General features: G+C 40.5%; 1 protein-coding gene across 10 annotated transcripts in view; it reads left to right on the top strand.

Annotated features, from left to right (window-relative positions):
- Positions 1-755: 755 nt before the first annotated feature.
- The window catches only part of GIGYF2 (GRB10 interacting GYF protein 2), a 76,075-nt gene continuing 57,919 nt past the window's right edge, over positions 756-18,911 (top strand). For 7 of the 10 annotated variants that reach the window (XM_065844285.2, XM_065844288.2, XM_065844291.2 and 4 more), the window contains exons 1-4: positions 756-860; positions 13,038-13,116; positions 15,664-15,793; positions 18,042-18,137. In XM_065844285.2, coding sequence (XP_065700357.1) covers positions 13,076-13,116; positions 15,664-15,793; positions 18,042-18,137 — 267 coding nt within the window. In that variant the 5' untranslated portion in view covers positions 756-860; positions 13,038-13,075. Of the gene's footprint in view, positions 861-1,343; positions 1,588-1,909; positions 1,937-13,037; positions 13,117-15,663; positions 15,794-18,041; positions 18,138-18,911 lie in introns of all 10 variants that reach the window. The other 3 variants (XM_071812398.1, XM_065844287.2, XM_065844286.2) reach the window with 3 other exon arrangements.

Raw genomic sequence — 18,911 nt, forward strand, 5'->3', positions numbered from 1 at the left:
TAATATAGGTTTAAGGACTAAAAATAAAACAGTATTTTTAGCTGAAATAAGTTTGCCTTGGGCTCCTGATTTTTTCCATCAGGAAAATTGGAGCCAAAATGCATATCATCTAATGCCTTTTCTGTGTAAGCAGCCGCAGCAGCTGCCTCCCCCGAGGCAGAGCATCCGCAGGGCTCCTCTGGGGGGGTTGATCCCCTCATGGCCTGTGCTTCTGCTTAAAAAACGGACACTTCTCCTTGTGGCCTTTTAGTGGCGCCGATAACGCTGAATTGCCTACTCGTAACCTAAAATGAGGGACAGGGTAAGGCTGCGGGTAACAACGCGCGCGGCGCGGCAGCCCGGCCGTTATTGACCTCAGCGGCCCCGGCCCCAACTGCCGTTTGCACGCGGCCCCGCGGAGGCGGCCTTGGGCGGGAGGCAACGGCACGAGGCTGACGCAGTCATGTAACTGCCGTATGGGGATCAGGCTGAGGGGGTCCCGCCAGGACCCCCGGCCCCAGCAGGGGCCCCGCCTCCCCGCAGGGCTGTAAGGGCGGGAGGCTGCAGGCCCCGCATGCCTCCAGCAGGGGGCGCCAGCGCTCCCGGAAGGGGGGGGTGTGCAGGGGGACATGCGCGCGCAGCCGCTGGGGGACCGCCCTCTCCCCCTCGCGGTGACGTCACGCGGGCGGTGCCTGCGCGAGGTGCGGGGTTAGGGGGGTGGAAGAAGAGCGAGAGTGCCGTCGCCCATCCGGGTCCCACGGCGGAGGCAGGGGGCGGGGCTTTCTCTCACGTGACGTTGCGTGGCGGCGCAACCGCCATCTTGTGTTGTTGGGGCTGAGGAGTCGCTGTGGCCGTGAGGGACTCTCCGTCCGGGAGCGCAGGTAACGCTGTCCCGTCGGCTCCCTGCACTCGCCACCGCTTCAGCCGCCCCTGCCACTTCCCCGCCGCCGCGCTCCCGCCGTCGCCGCGCTCCCCGCCTGTGGGAGCGGGCCTAGGCCGCGCGCCGAGCATCGGCCTTGCCGGCGGCTCCTGCCCGCCGCGGGTGCCGCAGCCCCGAGACGCCCTGCGGCCTACCGGGAGGCGAGGCCTCCCCGGCCCGCTGCCGAGGGGCGCGCCCGGAGGGCCGCTCCTGCGCTTCCGCCGCTGGGCTTTCATACGGCTCGCTGGGCCTGGCCCCGCTCGAGGGTGCGGGCCTTGCCCTCTTCATGCGGCTCCTCGGCAGCAGATCCCGGCAGGGGGAGACGGTGACTGTCAGGCGGCGGCGGGACGCCCGGGGCTCCCAACGCTCTGCGGGGTTGGCAGCTGCGTCCCCGGCGCCGTCTCCCCTCACACTGACCCTTGTGAACTCACTTGTCCCCGCCCAGCCCGGTGGGACTGGGCCTGCGTTCCAGCAGCGCCGTGGGCAGAGGCGCCCGCATTGAAGCCCGTGTGTGCCCCGCTCTGAGCACGCCCAGCCCTGTCAGGTTACACAGGCCGAGGAAGGAGGGAGCTCGCCGAGCACTCGAGCCTTTCCCCCGAGCAGGCAGCAGGGTGTTGGGAGCAGCAATGACCACCAGTGTTTGACTGGAGAGGCCTTGGCACGCTGAAGAGAACATCGATCAGGATTGTGTACGTTCGGTATTGATCTAAGACAAGTAGTTTGAGTGTCAACAAAGCAGTCTCTGCTCTTTCAGCTCTGTGTAATTGCATTTTGAAGTGTGACAAGTTGTAGGCCAAAAGGAGATGTTGCCAAGTAGTACTTCTGGAATAAAACCTGAATTTTCTCCAGTAACTTTCAGATCACCGTTCTTGGTTTGTTGCTGTAGTGCTTTACCTTTTACTATAATTTTCTAAGTGTCTGTTTTCTTGAGTGGGAGGGGAATGAACTTCTGAATTCTGATTATATTCTTCTGTCTAACCTCTTGCTGCTCATTCTATTTTCTTGCTTCAGGAGCTGACTTGGGCAAGTTCCTAGAAAGTACGTGTGAATTTTTTTTCCTTTTCCCATAACTCTACTGATTGCTTTTGTTCTTAAGAAACTTTTTAATAAACACAAATTAGCTTGCTGCTTTGTGAATAGAACATTTGGTAGATGCACAGTGTGATAATTGGGAACCTTTGTAAACAAAATAGATTGCAGTTGTCACCAACAAAAGCTTTGTTCTGGTATTTTTGGGCTCTGTTATTGGGTGTTGGCTCCAATAGATAATAAGAGCTTTAGTATTATGAGGCATTGGTATTCTTGCCATTCAGTTGAATAAGTGTTCTTTGAACAGTTAGCTGATGGTGAGGTAAAAATTTGTCCTGGGGGTGTGAACAGAAATGTTGGAGTGTCCTTAACCCCTGTGCCCCCCCCCCCCCCCCCCGGCTTGCATAGTTATACAAGTTAAGTGATGTCAATGATCATATGTGTCAGTGTTAATTTCTCACTAAATGTGTCATTAAAAAAATCTGTGTAATGGTTAGCTCCATTAGAAAGAAGGCAGACATTTATCCATTGAAGTTGAATGTCACTTCCAGCAACACCTGCTTTTAAACTAATAGTGTAGACCTAAAATGCAAAGTAGTTGTGTTGCAGTAATGATTTGTTTCACAGTATAGTTAAAAAAATTTGATACCACAGTGAAAACTTGAACTCTTGCAGGTCCTCTGTTCATTACAGATTTTTATCCTAAGAGGACTGTAAAATATCCTCAGAGGCTCCTTTCGTTGTTTTTCTTGCCTTCCTAAAATGTACAGTAAATGAAAAATATGATCTTTATGCTGATGTAAGTGAAAATAAATGTCTGTAAATAGAGTTGAGGGCTTTACAACTTTATTTCCCAACTGTTTTACTCCTTGAATGAGGAAAGAATTTTTTTTTTAAGGAATTCAGACTAAACACCATGGCAGCTCTTCTGTGCTTGCTGTCTCCTAAGGCTGGTTGTCTAAATAGAGTTCTAGCATAAACTGTAGTTTCTTGTAGCTGAATATATGAAAAATGTTGGTAGCTCTTCCAAGATCTATAGATACTTCATTTAAAAACAAGCTAGATGCCAGAGTCACATGGAACATCTCATTGGTGCAGTTGACTGGCTGAAGAGATGGTTTGCTACTACCTGCCTCTGTTGAAAGACCTGTCTAATTATTTAAACATGCAAGGGAAATGTTGGTCCACAGTAACTGATGAAAATGAGCTTAGGCACCTGGACCCTAGTCTTTTCCTTCCCCTCTGTCCCCTCCTTTAAAGTAGTTCAGGCCTGTAGCTCTTTAGATTTTTGTTTGTTTGTTTTTTGTTTGAAATAGCAAGAATATGAAATTTGATTCTTCCTATTTTTGTCTGATCTTGTAAATTCAATTAACTGTCAAATGTGTGTTTCTTATTCTTTTGTCCAAGTCTTTAAAATTCCTTCTTAAGGCTTCCTAAGATATGATGATAAGCCTTCTTATAGTCTGATTTAGAAAAAAAATTCTTAAAATTTTTCCTTTTTTATTTTTCTTTTTTTCCTCTCAGTGCTTCTGCTCAAAGATTAAAGGAGATAAGCTATATTTAATTCATGATTATAGATAGACAGAGCTAAGGGGCAGAGCAATAAAATTTCCACTCACAAGCATAAAAGCACAGGCCTGATTCATTGCATGCTTTGGTAAGGAGAAACTCTTCACTTTGTTACTGAATGGGCATTTGTTTTGAAAGGGACTCTTTTTTTATGTGTGTGCTTTTCTCGTCAATTTATTTTAATTCGAGTGAAATTTGAAAGCCTAGGTGTGTGAAGTGCTGCCGAGGGGATGCTATTTGCTTTTTATGGGAAGTAAGTCAGTTTTCATCACAGATTAGCCTTTCCTTTCCTGAGTGTTTTAGTTGTACATATGGTCTGGCTTGAAAATTGTCAGAACTGAGACAACTTAGCAAGTTTGCTCAAGGTGTACATAAGCTATGGATGGAACTAAGAAGAATTAAGTGCTTTAAATTAAAAGGTCTATACAACATTGGCCCTCTTGTGGTTGGTAGTGTATATATATAACCATGTAGTTAATCACAGTGATGTTTATTACCATTATTTTTTCATCTTTAGTTCAGATGGTAGCAAAGGATTATAGAAGACCAAGGTCTTTGCATTGCTTTGTTAGTAGCTGAGATTGCCACAGTGTGTTGATTACAGAATGTGACCACTTCTCTTTTTTGCAGAGGGAGGGCTGTCAGTCCTTCTCTCTGAGAATGGTTGAACATGCCTTGAATATAGAAACTGTAGTGATGGTTTGATGTCTGTGTGGGAAACAGGGCTGCCATTGAAATATTTATGTTCCTCTGTGTTGTGGTGTTTTTTTCCTGTATGGCAGGGATGCGCAGAGTTACTTTGATGCATCTGAGATTTTTGGGAAGCATTAAACAGAAGTTTGTATTTTCAGGACTGAGCCTCTCCAGTAATCATTAAAGTTTGTAACATAGAGAAGCTGGATTTCTGGACTTGAGGACTGTGAAGAAACGTAGAAGGGATACCAGGAGCTCTGTAGAGTAGTGGTAGTCTGTAGGTCAATGAGAAAATTTGGCCATTTAGAAAATTTGTCTTAAAATACTACCTTGTTGACAATACCTTTTGGATCACTTGCTATATTTTGATCCCATCAGCTAATTATTAAACCCGTGCATTATGATTTTTGACTTTTTTTGGCCATAGGATTTAAAAAAAAATGTCATCAAATAAGAAAGAGTGCTTACTTGATGCCTTCAACAGTGGGTCTTGGATATGTAAGTTGTCATTATAAACAGATAAATGGGCTTACGTATAGCGTGTTAGGAAAATAAACTGGTTAGAAAAGTATTTTGTTATGTTGAATAGCTTTTATTTCAGTGAAAGTATGTATGATGCATTGCACTTTGTGAAGGTAATGTTTGTTACTGGCTGTTGGGTCCTTTTTATTCAGTAGAGAAATACTGGTTTCACGTTGTGGTTACTGTGAACTACTTCCCCCCCCACCCCCCCAGCTGTCACTGACAAGAAGTTGAAATACTTCACATTCTGTTGATAGTATTTTATGGTAAAGATACTGGTTTGTGTGATGGGGAGATTCGGAGGCCGCAGATGTCCATGTGTAGATCAGATTAGGTAAAAGCAGATTTGTGGTCTGTGTGGCAGTGTGTCAGTTCAGATTGGAAGAAACAGAAGGAAAAAGTGCATTTTATGCTTTGTGATGATTACTTTGGGTGAAGTTTTATGTTGATGGATAGCTGAATTTATGTAACTCCAAACTTAGAATGTCATGGGGCAAGGAGCTGGTATGACTGGCAAGTAATGGATGTATAAACCGATTTTTCTTGAGCCACATATGGTAGAAAATGGGGATGATTTAGGTTGGTAGAGGACCGGCCTTTGGTGGTCGACTGCTCCAGCCTCTGGCTCAAAGCAGGGCTGACGTCAGTGTTCGACTGAAGAACGTCTGTGATAGAAAGTGAGTGACGCTGATCATGGAAGTAGCATATGGCAAGGTTTGTAAGTAAAAGCATTTAATAACACAGTTTAATAAATTGAAGGCCCAGTTAAACCACCATTAAAACCAGTAGAAGCTTTTACATTGGGCTTAGTTAATGCTGAATCATCTGTATATGTAATTTTCTCTATTTATGATATACAAGGCTTTAAGAGTACTAAGGCAGGATCAGGATAACATCACAAATCAGTTTACGAAGATACGGTTCTTAGAGCAAAGCAAGTGAATAGCTTTAGCAATATTATCATAAAGTGACAAGCTATTTGAAAAGGTTGTCATTTGTATGTAGTAACAAGTTACCTTCTGGCTTCCTGGCTGATCCACATATGCAATCTGATACACATATCAATTCTTTGTGTTATGACTTTTTGTCAGACTTTCTCACTGTTGAATATTTGTTTCCTGAAGTGTAGAACATCTCAGAACTGCGTGAGTAGGAAACCTTAAGAAGAGATGGGAGTAGAGAATTTCTACAAAGCCCAAAGATGATGCTTATGTAAATGACATTTAAAAGCAAAACAAAAAAAACCCACAACAACCCTGATCTGTTAATTCAGTGGATGTTTTCAGTGAATGTAGTCTGAAGCTTTGTTCTGCCACTTTGAATATACTACACAATGTGTGTGGTTAGTGGGAGAGGTGCTGGTGTGTGGTTTTGGTTGCATTCACGTAGTCCAGCTCCTGGTCTTGTTGAGAAGCAAGTAGCCGGATTCAGCATCCTGATCTGTAGCATCTTGTGGAATGGCACAGACTAAATATTTACCTACCAGCAAATTTTCAGTGACTAGGTAGAGAGAGATGTGGAAGTGATTTTTCAGCTGGAAAACAAGAGTTCTGGCAGGATTTTAGGACAGGATTTGGAATGAGAAGTGGTTTGTGTTCCAGCCAGTGGCAGGGCCAAGGGTGTGGTCCCCTGACTCTGCTTGGAGCTTAATCGCTGGTGTCTGCCTTTGGCTGCAAGTCTCGCAATAAAGGTGGAGGTCACACTGCTTTCTGGCTGAGAAACTGGGAAAAGCTTTCACGTTTGTTCCTGTTCAGGTGAAAGAAGTGGATAGCTCTCTAACCACCACGCTTAAAATAGTAGGTAGGAAAGGAGGAAAGTATCTGGAATTGTGATATTTAACGTTCCTTTATTTCCCTTGGATTTTGTTAGCTCTGCGAGTGTCCCTAGTCTCTCTTGTCATCCTCTTGCAGAAGAACTTCGGTACCTACTTTCTTGTGTTTGTTGCTCTTTACTGTGGTGTAACATGTTGAAAACTACAGTGCCCCACGAAGCTTTAGCTGGATCTTTCTGAAGTGAGCAGAGAGCCGCTGGTTTGGCCCTGCCATTTGAGAATGTCATGGACAGTTTTTGACTAGAAGCTGCTGAGAATATTGAAACAGTTCTGCAATGATTTGAGACAGGAAGGTTATAAGACTTGAGGAGATTTAGAAATGTAACTGTAATAATAGTGGGATATTTTCTGGAGAAGTGAATGGTTGAGATATTGTTCTCTTAGAAAAAACTTCCTCTTGGCATGTGGGTAGATAGGCCTTGAAAAATTCACCGCCTGTATCAAGATAAAGGCTTGGTAAATTAGAAGGGACTACTGTAACTCCTCTTGCAACTTGTGTAATGTGAGTAATGGATTATTTTTTTTTTCTTATTAATTTTCTGTTTAAACTAGAACATACTCCTAAGAAAATCATTTAGTGTTAACCTGAAAACAACTTACTGTTATCTCTGAATGTCTTGCTTCGGTCCCCTGACTGAATAAACTTGGGTCTTCAGCCTTTTTCATCTGCATGATCGTTTAGAGACTGAGCAAGACACTTAAACTTTTCCCAAAGCTCAATAAATAGAGCTTTGGTATGTTTTTTTCCCCACTGTTTAAGCATATCTGTCATGTTCTCTCCATTTTTGAGCACCTGATTTATCAGCTTTCTTGCCTTACAGACAACAGAACAGGATACAGTATCTCTGCAGTGATAAACTCCACTCTGTATTTACTCTATATTTCATTATTTCTGGATTCAGTGTTTTCTGTTAGCTTTTCTAGTCAATGGTGTATCGTATCTTCCTTTTCAGGTGTAATAAATCTCAGATGGGTTTTGGGACTGTGTTTTTCCAGAATCATCTTGCCTTTGCTGTGTATCACCTATGTTTTCTGCTTGTGAGTCTCTTGATTGAATGCTTGATCTTATTAAATGCAACCTGTTATACTGGACCAAGTAATTGAATAATTCATAATTGTATTATTTAAGAAGTGTCATTTCCATTATTCACCATATCCATGTTTGTCATACTTGGGTTTTAGAAGTTATGTGGTTCCATGTTACAGATTCTATAGAACTGGAGGATAGCTTCTTACCTTCTGCTCTGTTCTGAGAATATTTTGCCTTCTGAGATGGGTTGTTGTAGATGATTTGGAAGAGAAGGTTAAAAGAAAATAAGAGGTTATGGTGATTTGAGACTTTTCATGTGGTTCTGAATGATTTTGTCCTTTTTAGCTTTCTACCTAATTGAAATCTCCTGCAGAAGTTAAAATTTATTTCACCTGCTTGCCTGAGCAATGAAATTTCTACTCTTACAGAAGTATATTTTGATTGAATGTTTTCCATAAATCCACGTTGGCTGGCCTTAATTATGTCAGAGTCCTTTAATCAGTGTTGTCTGCTTCAGCCAATGATTAATATCAAACAGACTGGTAGTGTGGCCACCTGACTCATCCTGTTTACCACTGTACTTAAAAGGTAGCTTGCATACAGTTCTGGATCTTCTTTAATATTTCAAGAATTAGAGAAAATCACCATTAATTATTCAGTCAACCTGTTAATTTTTTTAAAAACACATTTCCTGGCACTGAAATTAACTAACTCGAGTAGCTGCCTGTGGAATGTTTTGTTGCTGGTGGAAGGTGAAGTTTTCTTGATGTGGTGGTGTTGTTACATGGTGGAGCACTGCTGTTAAATCCAGTTTCTTGCATGTCAGTCTGCTTGCCTTAGATTTCCATTGTGTTCTTTGGTTTGCAAAATTTTCAGCTAATTTTTAGGTTAAAAAGGCTGTTGCAAACCTACAGTAGCAACAGAACTACCTTGAAAGGAAAAGATACTTTTCTTCCTAAATGTCTCTGATCAAATGGTAGAGCATTTCCAAATAAAATAGCTGTGTATAGGAAGGATCAGTGGCACATCTTGTTTTCCAAGGTTTAGGTTTCCAAAGTTAATGAAAAAACTAAGTAATCAGCAGCCCCAAAGCTATAACTTGCAGTTACAGTCCAAATCTTACTTTTTTTGGTCTGTAGGAAAGATGAGGTGGGCAGACCTGCATGTATCATTACCTAGACTCAACTCGGGATGCTAAGAATCAGTTTATCCAAAACAGCAGAACATCTTGGTGAGACAGACTGCCACGTGTTACAAGCTGACAGAATTTTGTAATGGAAATCTAGGAATTTAACATTGCCTGAAATTTTTAAGTGTTCGTGAGTGAGGGACAAACCTTAAAATGACATTTTCCTGTGAATCATGAGGTTGAGCAAAGTGTGGAAAACACAGCAGTTTAGATCTTTCAAAGTCTCTGAAAAACAGCTTTTTGCCTAGGTATCCGTTAGATACTGCACATTTTAAAAGACCAGAGCTTATGGCCAAAATGTGTCACAGTACACATAGGCTCTCCTTAGTTTCTTTTTTCAACTGAAATGTCTTCCTGTGCTTTTTAAAGCATAAATCTGGCCAGTAGAATCAAGTTCTGACTTGTGTCAGAAGCAGATGTTTCTGACAGCTTTCATAGATTTGTCAGGTAATAAATATCAAGCTTGAAAAATAATTAAAAAACACAAGCTCGCTTAAACAACTGTTGTACCTAAAGCAAACCAAGGAAATGAGTTGAGTGTTGCTGATAGCAACTTCTGTGCCTATAATATTACCTGTTAATTGTGAGTGAAAGCCACTTAAAGGCTTAATGTTATTGGATTACATTTTGTGTCTGTTCAGAGGATGGACTTCTGACTTCCAGAGTACTAAGCTGCTGACAAAATAGAAGTGATGTTTTTTCCATTGCCCATCCACGGGTTGATGGTGCGGTTGAGGTGATTTCTTCTCTTTTCAGTACCGCATGCTGGTAGCAGGTTGCTAGCTGTAGTACCACCCCAGGAGAATGGAATATCAGTTCCAGATTATGAAGCAATTTCATTTTTCCCCAACTATGCAGGAAAACTGCAACTGTTTATAGGGTTGCACTGGCACCTTGCTCAAGGATGACCTGATTTGAAGTAGAACCTTGGAGAGAAGGTTCCCCTTTGGAGAGTGGTAGGAAGACCTCAGGTAGTGTTCTTGCCCAAGCACTGGTGCTAACTGGACATGATAAAAATTTGACCTTGACTTCTTGCTTCAACTTGAGGTTGTCCCTGTGTGCTCATAGCCCGTATAAAATCTGTGGCTATGCAGATTCCTCAATCAATAGCCATTAATTTGTAGAAAATCTTGATTTACAAAACTCTAACAGTTCAGAAAGGGGCTTTTCCCTCATTAAGTTGTATCAGGGAGGAAATGTGGTAGGTGTATGTTATTTTGTGATTTGCCCACCTCGATAAGGAGACAGCATAGATAAGATGTCCAAAACTAACATTTTAATTATTAATATTGAAGTTTAGAGCCTAAGGAAGTTATCTAGACAATGAAGATCTGATAAATTCATGTCTTGGCCGAAGTAGTTCAATTCGACCTGATTATTTATTTGCTTTGCTTAATTCCTCCGCGCTTTGTCTTGCTCCACCCTGACTCTTTCCTCTCACAATGTGTAGTCCATCCCAACTTGCCTTTCCAGTTGGTACAGCTTCTCCTTTGTGCCTGTGTTTGCTACCTGTGTTGTGCAGGCCCTGTCAGTGGCTCCGCTCTAGTTTGGTTTCCATGCTCTCGCCTGTTGGCTGCTGTTTTGTGAACCAGCAGAAGCAGAATACGGTTTTTGCTTTTCCTGTCTTGACTGCTCTGATGTGGTTAAGTGTGTTCTTGCACACTTGCTACCTTAGCTTTCTTGAGTCTCTTTTTTCTTGTTCTGCTGCCCCTTTTCTCCCAAATCCTTACCTGTTTCCAGAGTGTCTTTTTTCCAGTTGTTTTTGTTGTGTTTTTTTTTTTTGTGAGCACTGTGTTGGAACTTCTGTTTCATGTATATCTTATTTCTGGGTAGTATTACCTATTAAATTCGCCTATTAGACCTCCTCAAACTATCTGCAGATCTGTTTTTTATTCTGGGGTTACTCCTGTTCAGCTACAATTCCATGCATTTACAGGTTTTTCACTTTCAAAATTCACGCAGTCAGAGCTTCCAGGAAGGAGGTGATTTACCTGACTGCAATGCAGATGAGGAAGCCAGCAAATAATTCCCAAAACAAAGTGTGGCCAAAATGAGGGTCTAGGAAAGCCGTTTTGCATCTCAAATGGGATGAGATTAGTGTCAGATACAAGGATAAAGTGTTAAAGTGCTTGGGAGTCTTGTAGAGAACTGTGACAGTATCCTCACTTTTTGGGAAGGAAACCCAGAGGCTGATGAGAGTGGGGCCTGGTGGGTCAAAAACTAGTGAACTGCTTGATCCTAACTGTTTCTTAGTGTTTTTTCCTTGTGTCTGATGCTTTTCAGCTGTCCTTTCACTGCAGTTTAATGTTCAGTGTCAGCCTTTTCAGTATTACTGATACTAAGCTAGCTTTGATGTTAGGAGCTGAAGAGCCCAGGTTCTCTGGTGATCCCCATGGGTTGATCTGAAAGCTGAACCCCCCCCTACATCCCCCAGCAGAAGGATTACAGGCACTGCAGGGAGCAAAGACAGCCATCCAGTTAAGGCTACTAGGAATTAGAGGTTTCTCTCTGCCAAAGTGTGCATGGTGGTTTGCTTCAGTTGCCCCACAGCCTTTTCATGTGGCTGCTTCATGTCATCTTTAGGTATGTAACCTTGTATTTTGGTTTGCAGAATGATGAATGGATATACCTCACATGCTCTAATGAGCTGTCAGCTGCTTCAAAAAGGCAACCCATATCAGACCAAAATCATCTCAGACCAGGCCTGTGAGAATAGCTGGATATTTTTGTATTAGCTTCTGGTGCACTTAGTGGGGATAATCCCATTTTGTTACATAGGGTTATTGTGAAAATAAAAATCAGTATTTGTATATAAATCTTTTTGTATATGGGGAAAAAAAGATGGCATGTAGTGAGCATATGTGAGCAAAATGTTGCTTGGTAGGTTTAGGATTCAGGGAGTTTTACAACTGTTAGTAATCTTCTGCCCAAGAGATTTGGTTAAAATCTGCTCAAGCAGTTTTAGTGTGGGTTTCCTTGGCATTTTGTAACTTTGAGGTGGTGGGTGGTGGTGGTGGTTGTTGGATTTTTTTTGTTTTGCTTTTTAATACAGTTACTTCATTAGTGTATATATGTGTGTGTATATATATGTGTCCTTTGGTTTTGTCTTTTTCTTCACTAACTACTGGCCTTTCCACTTCTGTCTCCCAATGTTTTGTTCTTCTTTTCCATCACCTTTTCATGCAAAGTACAGACAAATTTAGGAAGCTCGCTATTTAGTCCTTGGGTCTTTTAAGGAACATAGTTCTCATATGGCCAAGCTCCCTCTGTGTCACCTCTCTTTATGGGTTCTTGAGGTCTAATCAACCAGTTTCTGTAGGTAATGCTTCAAATCCTTTTTGTTTGGGCTTTAGCTATGATGTAAAAACAGCAACAAAAAAAAAAACAAATCTGAAGAAGAAAAGTCTGGTGGATTTTGCCGTTGCTGGAAGGGAGAGGAGCTGTACTTTGTTACTGCAAAAAACACTTTTCCAGAACTACCTTGGCTGGACTTGTCTCTGATAGGAAAAAACTCATCTTCCCTTAGTCTTGTTCCTTCCTTCCAGTATGGCTTCATCTGCTGTTGTCTGTACACTCTTGATATAGGCACTTGACGTGACCTTCCCTAGTGTCTGCAGGACCTTGGCTGATAGGAATGAAAATAGCTGTAGTCTCAAGTTGTATACTTTTTTGCTGAATAAAACAAAGAATGAGAGGAATACTGTCATCTGCCTGCAGATTTAGGAGGATGTTGCAGTATTGGATGTAGTCAGTCTTATTTTTGCAAGAATGAGGAGTGGAAATTTCTTGAATACTCTGCCACTCAACTTGCACATCTTTCTTGCTGTAATTTTAGTGTGTGTCTTTTTTTGTGGTTTTTTTTTTTTTTTTGAAATCCTCTTGTAATTGTCAGGAAGCTGCAATTCTGTTAATTAAGCATTACTGTTCTAACAGAAGAGGATTATGCATCAAATTCCCTATGTTTGGTTGGCTTGTGGTAATTACTGGTTTGAAAAGGGACTGTTTGTACTAATTGTTTCTTCAGACATCCTGATCCAGTGTCCTGTTTGAGCTGTTTAAAGAGGAATTTAGGGAAGAGATCTTGATGCAGTTACTTCTATATTAGTAAACTAATCTGTGTTAGAGAGCTGAAATAGATTCCTTAAAAATATATATATAATCTGCATAGTAATATTTCAGTTCTTTGCATGAGCAGGTATGCTTTTCTATTTTGAATAAATTTATGAAGGTGTGTATTAATCCAGTTGTTTTCATAGCAAACATTTTTATTTTTCAGGTTCACACTTTTTTAAAAGAGGAATAGAACAGGAAAAAATGGCAGCAGAAACTCAGACACTTAACTTCGGGCCTGAATGGTGAGTTTTCTGTGTTTTGTGAGGCTCCAGAACCTTGTCTAAAACTAAAAAAAAAATTATGAATTTCTGTCCTTTGGGACTGAATTGATTATAAGACTGAATGGGGTATAATGTCTTTGTTGTGCCGTACTGCTCCACCTCAGTCCTTGGCCTGTGACAGAGAGCAATATTAAAAAATTAGTCTTTGCTTTGTAAACTGTCATTTTGTGTGAAATAAGTTTGGTTTTATGTTATGGTAATGCGTAACATTCACGTTGCTATCAGGTATCTGAAGGAGGTAAAATGTTTATGATCTGGGAGGTGTACACAAGCGAAGAACTCTTTTCTTGCTTGGTCTTTCCATATAATACATGTTAATAAGGAAACTCTTATACTCTCCTTACTGGATATAACTCTATATCTAAGCAAGCTTTCTCTTTCCAGTACTACCAAAAAAATATCTGTATGGAATATGCAAAAAGTTTGCGTTTCATCTCATAGTCTCCTGCATGTATGCATGGAAAAATGTCAAGAAAAGTGAGCTATTGTGTTAAAGGGACTCCATGATATTGTATAATCTTGTGTCAGCTGTTGGTTGTCAGGCTTGTCTGACATGCGGCATCCTGGGTTTTGCTGAAGAATATTTGCACAGGTGTGACTATTGTTGAGTATTTGTTGTAATTTCTTGTTGAAGTATTGGTGACTATGCAGTTACAAACTAGAATTCTGGCTGGTGTGGTTTCTGAAGAGTGATGTGATCCTTAAGTGTGCAAATGGGAGTGTAGAATGGTTATAAGAAATAAAATTGCTGCATAGCATGTGGTAAGACTGTTACTGGAATAACATACTCAGTTTTGCTGACACGTTTTTATACACAATATATGAAAATTGGAGAGCATTCAACAAAGAAATAATACATGAATTTGTGGCCTGGAAAATAATGAGAGCTCTCAGTGTATTTTATTCGATTGAAAGAAGGTTAAAGAATGACTTTATCAGCATCTATAAATACACCCACCAGGCATATATCTTATGCTGGAGTGCTCTTCAGTGTGAGACAGACACTATTAGATTCATTGATGGATGGGAGCCAAAGTTCTGTTAAAAAAAGAGAAGGGGGAAGGTAACGCATGTTTTAACAGTAACTTGATTGCTGTGTCATGGTGAGGGGATTTCAGTCTCCATTTAGTTTAGAACCCAGATTAGATTATGGATGCAAGTATAATATTTGATGAGTTACTGGATTTTTACAAGAATAATGGAATAAAATTCTAAGATCTATAATTATTCTTCTGGGTTGCAGTATAGTCATGTCTGCTATTGTATCACTTAATAGTGAAACTCTTGGCCACGTTTGATCTGGATTGGAGTTGAGCATTGCACTGAGCCGTCTAATCCTTTGAATAATGCCTCCCCAGGCATTTTTTGTTTGGAAGTGGTATGTAAAGAAACTGCCACTGGGTGGCACCAAACTAAAAAAATAAGATAAATATTTGACTTGCAAATTACTTTTTCCTCTCTGTTTAAAGAAAAATAAACCAAATCAAAGCATGCTTCAATAATTAAGTGAAAGGTAGCCTCTGAATCAATGTTTTCATTTAGATCACCTTCCTTTCCAAGGATTTTTGGATTGTTAAGAAAAGTTTTCATTGTTTTACTTGTTTAAGATGCACATCAAGGAGAGTGTAGGAAGATGGTCTGTGGTTTTGTTTCTTGACACACATCCTTTTGTAAAACATTGCTCAAACTTAAAAATACAGGATATTTGGGTAGCTGAGGAAATGATTGTGTAGAATGAGACTAATCAACCTGCAAAGTGGGAGTAACATCCTACAACTCTTAAGATATGCAACAAGCTGAGTAGCTTACCTGTGTGGGATGGGACTGAACTCAATAGCATATTTGTCTCTGTTCTAAAGTGTGGCTATATTTCGTACATCTTTATTGAGGCACTAAACTAAACGAGGTACGCACTTTCTGTAAGATACCATTACTTTTAAGTCCTGGAAGAGGAATTTGGAATAGAGTAGAATTCCAGAGACACAGGAGGAAACCTCACTGCAAAATTTACTCTTCTATACTGTTTGTTAAACTTTGCCAAACATCTGAATAAACTTTTTTCCCCTAGAAAAATGTTTGCTGCGCTGTCCCTACTGTTGGGAGACTTTTTGTTGCCAAAAAGAAGCTATTGTCATTAATATCTGTGGAAGATTTACAACTGAATTTAGTGTAGCCAGTGTAAATAGCTTAGTCAAGGCTTTAGGGGTGTAGCTAGCTTGCTATATAGTCAAAATAAGAGTTCTTCAAGAGATCAGTTGAATTCCTTGATGTGCTTGTAATATTTTTTCCTTCTGTCTCCTGGCTGTGGAAAAAATGAGGGAAGCTCTTTCACTCCTCTTGTTGAAGCACCAAGCTTTAGAGTTTTGAAGTTTATCTGTTAATGTCTTTATTTTCAGTACTGGATTTACTTGATTTGTATCAAATATGTGAATGTGCAGAGGGATGATAGTGTAGGTGAAGGTATGTTCTCCTCAATTCAGTTTTCATTGCTTTTCTGCTTTATTTTAGGCTGCGAGCTTTGTCTAGTGGCGGGAGCGTGACATCCCCTCCTCTGTCTCCGGCTTTGCCAAAGTACAAACTAGCAGACTATCGCTATGGGAGAGAAGAAATGTTGGCACTTTTTCTAAAGGATAATAAGGTGAGCAGGAAGAGGAAGAAGGCCCGATGTGTGCATTCTTAATGACAGTCTTGTGATTAGGAATAGCTATTTGTATTTAGTGATTATGGACAAAGAAATTGCGTATCCCTTGGCAAAGAACTGAAGGGGGTGGGGGGTTGCGTGTGTGCTCATTTGCTCCCACTTTTATTGCATTCATTATGTGCGATTCTTTTTGCTGCTTTAGGGGGAACTTCCTGTACCCCTGAGAACAAAAAACCTGATTGCCATATTCAGTCCCGCTGCCACATGTGACTGAGGGTTAAAGGCTCCTTGCAGCTGTGCAAATTTGTTTGCCTCAGTTGGATTTGATTTAATATAGTGTAAAATATTTGATTCAGCTTGAAAGTTGGGCAATAAATCATATTAGCAGATCATCTAAAAAAGGCAAGAGCTCCTCGTTTATCCTGACTTAAGGCAGTTGAGTTTAGCGGGTAACCCGCCCAATGAGAACAGTTTACTTCTCTGAGACTCAGGACATGAATACAATCTAGCACATGTAATAAAACAGAGCAGTGTAGAAAGTCAAGAACTTCCCTCTGACTTAATTTCAACGAAGTTTCTCAGTGATACAAACAAAACCCACATTTTTGAGAGCCTTTTGGGTAAATGATTCATACATTCTGCATTTGTAAACATCAGGTTTTTCTGTAAATGTTGACAAAGTTTGGTTTATTTTTGCAACAGGCACATAGTGACTTGAAAGTCCGAATCCCTCTGAGAGCCTTACCCTCGAGTCAGGGAGGAGTGCAAGAAATGATGTCTGGTTGTGCCTCTAGCTTTTTGTGTAGATGTGCACATGTACCTTCATGTTCTTCCCTTGCCATGACTGTGCTGACATTTCTGTATGGTGCTAGGAGCCCTGCATTGCATATACACAGATTCAAGGGTGTTGAAAGTCAGAAGACTACTTTTTTTCTAAAGCTGTTAAGTGTGTTTTAGCTTAAAGCTATGCCTTAACATGCAGAATTATCTTGTTCTATTTTGAGAAGCTGTGATTTAAACCTTGATATTATGCTTGACTAAGTCAGCCTATCAGAGGTCATTGTTTTTTACAATTTGTGGATGTTATATCAGATGATACTAAGACCTCTACAGTTGTGACTGATTCACAACAATCTATTAATACCCTTTATTACAGGAAGCTCTCTGATGGTTATGAAAGGTCCAAAAGAATACTTTCTCCCTGTGCATTCACCAGAAGGACATCATTATTAGAGCGTGTTTTGGTTTTGAAATACACACGTTTCCATGGTGTTGAGTAATTCTGGTTATTGAGACTGAGAGGACTCCTGACACTGTTTCTAGACAACTGCTAGGTGTCAATGTTTTTAAGCTGTATCTTTTACCCTAGTCCTTTTTCACTGTGTCATTTTAAATCCTTTCTGACTGAAGATTAGGCAAACTTGTGTCTCTTAATTAAAAGATACTCTGAAGGCAGGAAGAGTTCTGCTAGCAAATGGAAAAAAAAAAAAAGCTTTGCCTTACTTCAATTAAAATTGGGAGAAGTCTTTATCTCTAGTATTGTGAACTAGATATTTTTGAAACAGCTCTTTGTTGGCATAATTAGAGCTCACTTGGCTGTAATTGCAGCCTCTTGTCCACATGCTCAAGGTCACATCTGCTGATGGAGCTTCCATCTGATGATGGACTGATTAAAAATAAGTGTTAAAATTTACTTTGATTTAAATCATCAGTATTCTCTACTTTAAAAATCCATACCTATAGTTTCATTTTACTCGTTTTGTTGTAGTCTCTGTGTTGGTTGTTAATTCGAAGTGCTGACTTTAAATCAAATACAATCTCTGTGCTATACATACTAGCTTTGTTAATATACAAATAATCCGGCTATAAAAATACATCGGAGTTAAAGCAATACTTTTTTAAATTTAGCAGGTGAAATTTCCCTTGGTTCAGATTGGAGCTTGTAGTGGTGTGGCACTTTGAGTTCTAATGTGTGTCATATTGATACTTTACTTATTAGAGGTGTGGGTGGTGGATGCTTTGTCTGACACTTTTGGTTTTGTGGGCTGTAAATTTGCAGTGGAGTTACAGTAAATAAACATTAAATAAATACACAGTCAATAAACGTTATTGCAAGTACTGGTGTACTGGGTAGATGGAGACAGAGTTGGCAGGATAAAAATTTTTTTGTAAAGCAACGTATGTGGCACCATCCCTGAAGTGGAAATACTTGAGTATATTTGTATGCTGTTTTCCTTCCATACAGATACCTTCAGACCTTCTGGATAAGGAGTTTCTGCCTATTTTACAAGAGGAGCCCCTGCCACCACTGGCACTTGTACCTTTTACAGAAGAAGAACAGGTTTGTATCCTTTTTAAAACCAAACAAACAAAAAAAAACCCACAAAACCCCCACAAAACTCTTTGGATTGTTATTAGTGTAAAGACCAAATAAAGAACACTCCTCCATTAAAAAACAAACAAACATAAAATTTGAGATTAGTAGATTTCAGGAAAGGAAATTATGAAAACATGCTGTGTTAGCCTAAAGTTTAAGTTCTATTCATGCTCAATTACTACCTTAAACTTGAAAAGTATTTTTCATATGATATTCTGTTGATGGCAGACAGTCAACTTATTAAATCTGGGGTCATCTTCTGGGCAGTATTACCTCTTTCTTAAGTACACAGCATTTTCAGATCAGTGAAACTTCTTGTACAGTGTCTGCACCACCTTCTCTGTAGTAGAAGTATCCAAGTTTTGTAACTTTGGTTTTGTGGTCTTTGGAGAAGTGTTGAACTGCTAACATTTCTTAGGAATGTGCAGTGCTCTTAATTAGTTTCTTTGTAACCAATTGCTTGATTATTTCCTTGTTTGATCTCTGTATAATTAATTGGTGAACAAGATAAGAGTGTGAACAGGTAGTCCACAAAGATTCCATTTCAAGGGTGACTGAGCTGGATAGTTTGAAAGCCGTTGCGTTAAATTCAACTCCTAGCAGAGAGCTGTCTACCTTCCTCTGGACAGATGCCTCTGACTTTTGACTCTGAATTGATTCCCTCTTTATGGCTGTCAGAACTTCTGATTTTGCAGTTGCTTTCTGTTTTGTCATGTTTCTAAGCACTTCTCTTCAGAA

Source organism: Patagioenas fasciata, chromosome 9, assembly GCF_037038585.1.
Source record: "Patagioenas fasciata isolate bPatFas1 chromosome 9, bPatFas1.hap1, whole genome shotgun sequence".
Taxonomy (NCBI): Eukaryota; Metazoa; Chordata; class Aves; order Columbiformes; family Columbidae; genus Patagioenas; species Patagioenas fasciata.